The 9,701-nt window shown below is 38.4% G+C and overlaps 1 protein-coding gene and 1 long non-coding RNA gene across 2 annotated transcripts; one reads left to right on the forward strand and one right to left on the reverse strand.

Annotated features, from left to right (window-relative positions):
* Positions 1-69: 69 nt before the first annotated feature.
* On the reverse strand, positions 70-3,853 carry LOC103706684 (large ribosomal subunit protein uL13w-like). The gene is made up of 4 exons (XM_008790883.6): positions 2,886-3,853; positions 2,682-2,798; positions 2,499-2,586; positions 70-358 (listed from the first exon to the last, which is right to left on the reverse strand). The coding sequence occupies exons 1-4, from the start codon at positions 3,155-3,157 to the stop codon at positions 215-217; spliced, it is 621 nt and encodes a 206-aa protein (XP_008789105.1). The 5' UTR covers positions 3,158-3,853; the 3' UTR covers positions 70-214.
* Positions 3,854-4,092: 239 nt separating this feature from the next.
* On the forward strand, positions 4,093-4,948 carry LOC149751070 (uncharacterized). The gene is made up of 2 exons (XR_016398815.1): positions 4,093-4,161; positions 4,362-4,948. It is a non-coding gene; the product is annotated as an uncharacterized LOC149751070 (long non-coding RNA).
* Positions 4,949-9,701: the final 4,753 nt, after the last annotated feature.

The raw sequence follows: 9,701 nt of genomic DNA on the forward strand, positions 1-9,701 counted from the left end.
GCTGATTTAAAGGAATAGACCTGAGAAAAATATTCTGCAAGGAAAATCAATGCATGAAAGGGCCAACAGTTGCAGTCCAAACTTAAACTCATGTAAACGTAGTCAAAATAGACTACTATTGCAAGTTCCAACTCAGAGAGAATGACCAAATAGTGAATAACAAAAAGGATTGCTATCATTGTTCCACATAAAATAAACCTCGGTGAAAACAGTCTCAGTATTTCAGTGGGGCAAGGATGTCAAGCTGGGAACCAAGCTTCTCTTCAACAGCCTTTTCAGCCTTCAACCTAAGCTTCGCTAGTTGCTTTCTCCTTTCATATGCCACCTGAGACCTCTGTTTCCTCTTTGCCTCCAGCTCCTGTGAAGGAATCATAGGCATCCTTTGTTGATGAGACTTAAAATGGTAAAAGCCCTTCAAGACTCTTAAATTCATGTGGTGAAGCATAAACATCAAAAGATGAAAAAAAAACATCTACCACATGCCATCTTAAGTATAGCAAAAATAGAAAACCAGCATCGCACCAGTAACTTGCACAGCAGCAATCAAAAACATAATAGTCTTAATGAACACCTCCCTTTCCAAGAAGCTTATTTCAGACTCTTAGCCAAGCAGGATGAAGCTGGGACTAACCCACTTTCCAGTACATTTTATTAACATAACATGATGTGCCATGTCCGAATGGCTCTAAAAGAGACCAAAGTTTTTAGAGGCCAAAATAACTTAATGGTGTTTGACTCAAAAAACCAACGACTGCAGTAACATGGGTATCAGAGACAAAAAATACCTCTTACTATCAACATACAATGCAAAAGTTAATTCAAATTTGTAGCCATTTATACAAAAAAAAAGATTTACCTTTAAGCAGCAAGATACATTTCAATCATAAATGATATATATACATTAATATGTAAAAGACAAATGGATAAACTAACATTTTATCAAAATAAAATATTTTTCCACATGCATATCCCACAATTATTTGGTTTTTCTATCCAGCTAAAATATGGTGTTACGAAACTTGACTAATTTTTGGTGTATAAACTCCAAAGTGAAGAAAACAAGAGCAAAGTTTCAAGTAGCACTGTTCAACCTCATCCCATATGAAAACATAGCTGGTCCCAGATGATAAAAAAAAATGGTGTAATAGACTTGTCATAGAAAATTGCAATGTTTGTGCTGCATGAAAATTGGACAAGGGCTAAACATTCCAAAATATGTTTAGTTGTGATTGTCTATGACATGATGGACCTTTAGACTTGCAATATAACCGGGACGATATCTGAGTAATGCAGTTGGGAAGACCCTCGTACACAAATTTTTTGATGGAAATATTTTGCCCCAAATAGAAATGTTCATCCTAGTTAACTCAAAGCCTGCTGTTTTCACTGCAAGTAACTTTGGCCCCACATTACATGAAGTTGTACAAATCATTGTGCTATTAAGTACTTGGTGTGCAATGGGGTGGAGAGAGGGAAGGGGGGAAGGTTGGCTTTTGGTGCACTGGCATGACTAGACATCTATATTGAGCACCCAATGGCATCAAATTCTAGATCTTCATCTCAGGATTATATATACCAATAGCTGGAGAATTTATCTGGTAATAATTTGTAAAAATAATGTCCAGAGATCCCATATACTTTTTAAAGGGCAATATGGAAATCCATATCACAAGGTTATTTCTTACAGCTAAACCAAATTGTAATTTTATTAGAAGTGATAGAATGGAAATAATGGAAGTTGGATAATACTTGATATAGCCCCCCACCCCACCCCCCCAAACAAAAAAAAAAAAGAAGCAAGACTGCCTTTTTTCTAAAAGAGAATCGTTAACACAACCCATCACCTCGAAATGAAAAAAGAAAAAAAATTATGTATTTGAACCATACAGACCACAGAGCCCTTGCTATGAGCAGTCATTAAGCTTTCAGTGATCCCCTACAAGACTCCAACATCCTCCAAAACTAACATCCAGTAAAGTATTAGTTCACTAATCTTACATATCTAATATTCCATTCTGAGAACATGTACAGATTATTTAAAAAAGGAAACAACCTCCAAATCTATAAATCAATACTTGCATGTACTTCCAATTTCCCAATTTCGACCCTCCAATTGACAAATTATCAGCATATAACATCCTAAACATACAGACCACAAAAGAAGACATACAACAAACCCAAGCTCATTGTTCATTTAATTCATAATTGCACCTTTTGTCATTTTTAAATATTCAAAGAGCTGGGCAAGCTACTGCAGAAGTTATCAGCATAACAAATCAGTAAAAGTATGAAGATACAATAATCAAGAAAAGAAAAAAAAATGCAAAACTACATATTGCAAAACCTGTACACCAATACAAGACCATTATACACAGAGACATGTCCCACATCAAACGATCAGCAGCAACGAGGAGTTATAAAAACGTCTAACTGTCGGCACACAGTTCACCAGATAATAATTAAACACGCAAAGAAATTAATAGAGAAGATGGTCTGACCTTAATAGTATCATAGTGATTCCATCCAACCTCCGAGGAAAGCCGCCCGAGCAAGCAGTACTTGTGCCCAGCCTGAAGCCTCAAAACCCTGATTGCACACAAGAAAACCAGCAAAACATCAATAGATCCGGCAAAAATGGAAACTTTTTCTAGATCAGAATAACAGTAGTAGCTCGTTCATACTTGAGAGCGTCCGGAATCACCATCCTCTTCATCCTATCGTACGGAGGAGGCACCCCGTCGTAGGCCTTCAGCCTGGCCAGCGCCGCCGCGCCGCGCTTCGTCTTGTGGGGGATCATCCTGCAGAAAGAACGATCAAATCGGATGAGATTCCGAAAAGAACCGACCATTACCTTAATTTAGAGAGAATGAAGGGAGCTTACTGACCCGCGGATGGTGCGCCAGAGGATCTTGGCCGGAGCGCGGAAGTGGATGGGACCGTGGGAGGGCTTGGTGTTCATGCGCTTGCGGAGGAAGCGGAGGTACTTCATCTTCTGGCGGACGAGGCCGCCAGAGAGGCAGATCTCCTCGCACCGCACGACCACCACCCGCTGCCCGTTGAGGAGCTCCTTCGCCACGATCGACGCCAGACGGCCGAGCATGTGGTGGCGCGCGTCCACCAGCACTCTCTTCGCACAGATCCCCGAACCCGAAACCATGGCGATCTCCCTCTCGTTGTCTCTTCCCTGGAATGGATCCGCCAAGCTCTCTCTTTTATTGGGGGACGGCGGCTAGGGTTTTCGGTCGCAGGTTTTAGAAGTGAGCTAACGAGTCCCAGTATATTGTCTCGCGGGATAGGATAAGAGTTCTGGTTGCGGCAATTGAATTCCCGAAACTAGTACAAATTCATGAAAACGTACACGCTCGTGTTTGGTTGGCTTTGACTTCTAATCAGATTCACTCAAACCTTTTCCGAAAAATTAATCAACGCCTACCCTGACATCCTCTCTACCATCTCCTAAAATTGCATCAAAGTGATCAGCTACTTGCCACAATTGGCTATTTGAACATTAGATCCTGGTTTAGTCACTAAATTCACATCCTAACCCGAGCCAAGAAGAGACCTTTTTGAACCTCACAAAAAACTCTTGCATTTAAAATTTTGAAAACCTCTTGAATCTATATCCAGGTTAGAGTAGGAAAAAAAAAAAGAGAGGAGAGCTCTAATTCATGGGGAATTCTCCTTTTTGATCTCCTCCTAGCAAGATAAAGAAGAAGAAGAAGAAGAAGAAGAAGAAGAAGAAGGAGGAGGAGGAGGAGGAGGAGGAGGAGGCTTATCCCAAGATTCATTCATCCCAAAGAGAAAGAAGGCACCAAAAAAGTCTTGATTCCCCCCAAGGATATCATAACTTATACCAGCACTTGTAAATGCAGTGAAACATGCCTTAAATTAAGCCTTGCTCATTTGGGTGGAAGTTGATATCCCAGTTGGCATGTAATTTTAAATTTCAACCAAGATGTACTATCTGTATATAAATTTTGAGCCTATATTAAAAATGGGACTCATCTATAAATTTTGTAACGTAGGTTTGATAGGACTGGCCCACGTGCTGACACGTGTCCCCTTCAGATGGAGGAGCCGGCTAATCTCCTCTCCTTCCTTCCGTACCTCTCCATCTCCGGCCTTCACTCCGTCTCCAGCAATCCCTTCGATATGTTCACGGTATTGCTTCGGTCCAGTATCTCTTCTCACTTCGATGTAAAAATCCCTTCTTTTTTGTTTTCTCTTCCCAGTTTAACGTAAAAATCCCTCCTTTTTTATTCTCTCTTCTCAGCTTGATGTAGAAATCCCTCCTTTTTAGTTTTCCTCACATAAATGGACGGGAATTCTGGTTCACCGCTCGTATGCATTCATTTTGCCAGGATTGCTGAATTATTGAATCGAAAGAATGAAGTTGGATTGGATTTTATGGTTAGCCAAAATAGTTTAGGTGGAGGTCAGATTCGACGTGTTGCAGCTGACACGCTTGATTGAATCGAGGAATTTGAGCTGTAATGGAAATTGAAGGAACTTTCGAAGGATCTCGAGTACATAAGATGATCATAGTTGAGAATCCAGCCTTGGTGTCTTCTAGGATACCTTCGCCTCCTCATCTTTCTATTGGAAGCTATCACGGACCTCCTTCATGCGTTGTGCTTTTGTGATCCTGGGCTTCTTACTATTCTTTTCTGTTTTCATGAGAGGATCAGGTGCTTACTACTTCTCTTTCCTGCTACTAGAGGTTTACTTCTCTTCCTTTCTTCCTCCGATCCGAGAACACGAGTTAATAGTCGCAGCAACCGCCGCATATTCATGCCTGATATCATAATCAGGCAGTAGAAAAAATTTAAATAATAACTTTCAAATTTTAATTAAATCATAAAATTAAAAGTCTTACAAAATCAATAATATTTCAAAATATTTTATCAACTCTAAAATAAAATCTAGTCTAAATAAAGATATCAAAATATTGTCTCTAATCGCTCTCCCATAATAAATCCCAACTCAAGCTAATTCTTTGGATTTGTAAAAACGGTAAGAAATCGTATGATGAGCTAAATAACCCAGCAAGCAATGAATATTTTAGTTAGATAAATAAGCAATAAAATAATAATAATATACTGAAATTAAGCATGCAAAATACATCAATTCAAAACTAAATCGATACGCTATCCAGTTATTTTAAATTTCAAATTTTTTTTATAAACCAATTTCTTTCAAACCATCAAGCTCATCTCGACAGTCATAAACTATGACCACATTTATACCTTGTGGCTGGACTAGAATATGAGCTCATCAAAGTGCCAATATATAACTCCCACTGACAAGGTATTGATATGCCAATATAAAACTCTCATCGGCAGAGTGTTAATATACCAACATATAATCTCCATTGGCAGAGTGTCGATACGCTAGCGAATAACCCTCATTGGTAGGATATCAATATATCGGCAAATAACCTCCACTCTAGGATATTGATACATAGTTTGGTTGCAAGTCCATATACATTTCGAATCAAAAACTTCTTTTCTCATATTCAGTGTTTCAAATTGTAAGATATATAAATTCATACGACATCGAAATCAATCGAATATAATACATATCGAATTAACTACGTTCAATTAAGAATCATACAATATTCTAAAAGGAGGCATATATAAGAATAAAACACTATGCATCAACTTCATGAATTAAGAATAATTTGATTAAAAAAATATCTATAATTTGCCGATAGATTTAGAAAAAAGAGTTACATTACTTACCTTGCGAAGGCAATCAAATTTTATCGCCAATTAATTCCAAATTTTTTTCTCGGAGCCTAATATTCAAAAGTTATATTTTTCATTAAAATTTTACCATAATTATTTTTAAAAATAAAAAACCCTAAATTCTAAAATTCTTATAGGGCAAACCAAGCAGTGGTGCCCGACATCCGGGTCGGTCCGATCAAGGTGATTTCATCCAATCATGTTTGGCTTAGGAAACAAATAGTTCAATAGAGATCGGGGATGATCAAACCTAACAATATTTAGTAAGGGCCAAGGTGGGCATTGGCATGCCATCCAATAATCCTAGATCAGGACCCTCCACCTAGGTCGATCTAAAAATCACTAAAAATCGTACTTATGGGGTCAAATCAACTCTAGAGAGAAAAAGTCCAGATGGAGAGAAAAACTTTATAGAGAGAGAAAGAGTAGAGAAGAGAGAATCTCAATCTGGGTTCAATCGAGAGTCTAGGTTTGGTTGTCAGCAGCATGGGTCAACCTAGATCAAACAACATGTCTGGCTCTTGAGTCAAGAGAAAAAAACTTTGCAGAGAGAAAAATAAGAGAGAGAAAGGATGGGGGGTGAGAGAAAAAAGAGAGAGAAAGAAAGCTTCTCTCTAACCAAGAAAGAGGAAGAACGAGGGTGGTTGCAGATGATACCCAGGGTTAGGAACCCATGGCCGACCAACAAGCAGCCGACAACGCCAAAATAAACAAAAATAAGGATTCCAACCTCGGTCCAATGAGGAGAGAAGAGAAGAAGAAGAGGAGCACATATCTTGGTCCGACGAGGTGGTTTGATAGCTCCTTCCAGCGATAAATTGAGGAAGAAGAACCGTAAGAGGCATTTGGGATCAATGGATTGATCTCGGGTGAACTCGAAGGAGGAGGGGAATGTCTTTAAATAGATAATCTCGACCTTATCTGGTCGATCTTTGGATCACGATGAACTTCCAATCTCTGGCACGATCAGGAACGAGGAAGACTCCGGCTGAGTTTTCTTCCCTACCTCCTGCATGCACATCGCACATTTGGGCCAAGCACCCTGGGCGGTCAAATAGACCGGGCCCAAATAAGCGGTATCACAAATGCGAAAATATTGGAGGTAGAGAAGGCATCAAAATTTGCTTACATGTCTGGCTTTCTTTTTTTGCATGGAGTTATTATAGCGCAATGACCTTACATAATAGTGTGGGATGTCTTGGTGGGGATATGAAGGAGTTGGTCTTTCATGGAAGTTCCTCTCTTTGAAAGAAGAATTTATGACACAAGTTCTACATTATGCTGCCTCCACATCAACAAAATTGCTTTTTGGTATTGCCATCATTAGTCTTCTTTCCCTCAAAAAGATATGCCATTCTTGGCGATGAAAGCTATACTACTTGATTTGAATTGTTCCAACTGGAAGATAGGTTCCTTTTCTTCTTCTTCTTAACGCCAACCTGTCCATGAATAAATTGTTTGCCTCCTTCTCATTACATTTGAGCTAGACAAATCTATCATATCCCAGTCTCACAGAAATACAGGGGCACACACCCACAAAAGAAAACATTTGTATCATTCACTACATTTTGGGCTGTTTCTACGAAAACCTAGAGGCCAGCGTGTGATACATTTTGAGGTATTCTAGGGATATTATCTTGGATTTCTCCTGTAGATATGTATTTGATCACGGCTAGATGTTTTGACGCAGATGGTTGGAAGACAGTAGGGATTCAGGAAGTGCAATTTAGATTTCAGTGGAGGCGGCCGGTCTGCTGCCGGTGGATGATGTACTAGTGACTGTTACTATTGAAATTTGAATGAGTTTTAAAAGTTTTAAAGAGATCTTTTAGCGTGCCTCTCACACCTCACAGGCCAGATATCTCTTTGCTACTGTTTTATTACAATTGTTAAATTTTTTTTTATGTAAGTTAAATATTTCATTAAGTATCTTGCTATCTCAACAGTTACTACCAAGCAATTCTGGAGTTGGACTTGGGTGGTTAGTACAAGGATGGATCACAACCCACACTCAAGTAAGATCATGAAAATAATCAAACAAACCAAGGCTGTTGTCTTCTTTCACTTCTTCTTGTTTCACACTTAACCACACCATGCTACAAATAATTGTATGGCTTCCCCACACACACCTGCACCCACCCACCCACACACAGCCCACATAAACTATGGAGTGGGTTGTTGCAAGCTATAGTAATTAAGGAACTTAATTTAAAAATTCAAGTAGAAACTTATCCGAGAAATAAGTTAGTAATTCACAAGCTGTTTCAACTCGAAGCATAACTGAAACTACCGTTGGTTCTGAATCTTCAAATCCATTTTTATTTCCGATGTTATGGAATTAATCTCCATTTGGTTTCAGGCTCGTAACTCCAACAGGAACTCCCTTTCTCCGTATAGTGCAATTTCCTCACTAGATTTTTTTTTTCAAAAAGAGAGAGAGAGAGAGAGAGAGAAATTGTTGGAGTTTTTATCTCTTGTCATCATATATGGTGTTGATCAGCTTAAGGTTGTTCTTCTTCGGCTTCTTTGAGTACATTTTTCTCCAGAAGGATTTCAGACCTATAATTTCTCAAGCACTGTTACAAACATGTCATTCTTTGGAGTTCAATTGGCCCTCATTCCACCCATTTAAAATACGACGTTGTGATGCAATTATATTTTGGTGCTACTTAAATAGTATTTATAGCACTGCATTTAAGGAGCAATTTCTATTGATTTTGCCATACAATCATTACACAATATTCCTTAATGTTGCAAGTTTTCATAGTGGAAATAACAAATCGGTGTGCTGTTGAAGGTTCATGAGGGATGCTTTAAGATGTTGGGTGTTATTGTTGGGTACTTGTACCAGATTGGCTGCATAGTAAACTCCCTTTTTTTTTTTTTTTTGGTAAACTCCTAATTGTGATTTGTACTTATACCACTGTACTGAAACCAACATTTATTAATGTTCTCCTTTCTTCTTTTTTTTTTCATTTTTTTTCTTTTTTTCATGGTGGCATCAGCTCCTTGGTGTCATAGCTGCAAGGTATTATTTTTTTTTTATTTTCTAGCAGCTAAAGATTATATGATGATAACTGAGCTGCAAGTTGAAGATCTGAATCTTATTCTTGGGAATCATTAGTTTTAGGTACATTTTTTTATGGTGTGGAAAGAATGCCTGCATGGGACCTTCCATTTCAGTTTGAACATTGTAACTTTTATCAGTGCACATGGCATGCCAATTTTTTTCCACAAAAATCATTAATTGTGGCTCCTTGATAACTTGGAGAGTTGCCTAGGAGAGTCCAAGTATGAATAAGACTTGCTATATATGTCGGAACCCAACTCAGCCAAAAATCTTAACTTTCATTAGGTTTTGGATCTAATCATCTGACTCAACGCTTCTCAATTATACATATCGATCATCCTCAATTCTCAATTTGAGTTTTTTTTGCAGTATTAAATTATTCTTCAAGCTCACTATTTTCTGTTCTCAAATTTGTATTGTTTGTTCAATGAGAGATTCCAAATACAAACCATTTAAAAGAATCTACTCCAAACACCTTAAAAGAATCTCCAATAGGCTCAAAATAGAATTAATCAATTCATACGTCCAGATCAACTGGATCTAGAAAGGGACCTTACTTGACCCGGTTTGCCAAGTTAATCAGCAGGATGTAGGTCTAAATCTTAGAACCCACACCCATTGGTTTCGATCCACATAAAGCTCAATTTGGCGAAGCCTAAGCAATTTCTTATCGCCATTGCTCCACTGTTTCACAAGCATGTGTTTCAGTGGGTTATACCTTCCTAAGAATCTCTTACACCTTTTCTTCTCTAGTTTACTACTCTAGAGAAAAGAATACCACCCACGCTTAAAAGCTTTGTGAGATGCATAAATATAGCATGGACTGCTGTGGGAAAGTAGCAGCATGCTGAAAACTAGAGAGTGGTTTCTACCTAACCCTACGA

The sequence above is a fragment of the Phoenix dactylifera genome, chromosome 17 (genome assembly GCF_051530095.1).
Source record: "Phoenix dactylifera cultivar Ajwa chromosome 17, Ajwa_hap1_PhDact_Kaust_v1.1, whole genome shotgun sequence".
In the NCBI taxonomy this organism is placed as follows: Eukaryota; Viridiplantae; Streptophyta; class Magnoliopsida; order Arecales; family Arecaceae; genus Phoenix; species Phoenix dactylifera.

Coding starts and splice junctions, on each gene's coding strand:
- LOC103706684 (XM_008790883.6), bottom strand. CDS start 3,157: ATGGTTTCGGGTTCGGGGATCTGTGCGAAGAGAGTGCTGGTGGACGCG. Junction 2,587..2,681: donor GTGATTCCGGACGCTCTCAA/GTATGAACGAGC, acceptor GTGTGCAATCAG/GGTTTTGAGGCTTCAGGCTG. Junction 359..2,498: donor ATCACTATGATACTATTAAG/GTCAGACCATCT, acceptor ATTCCTTCACAG/GAGCTGGAGGCAAAGAGGAA.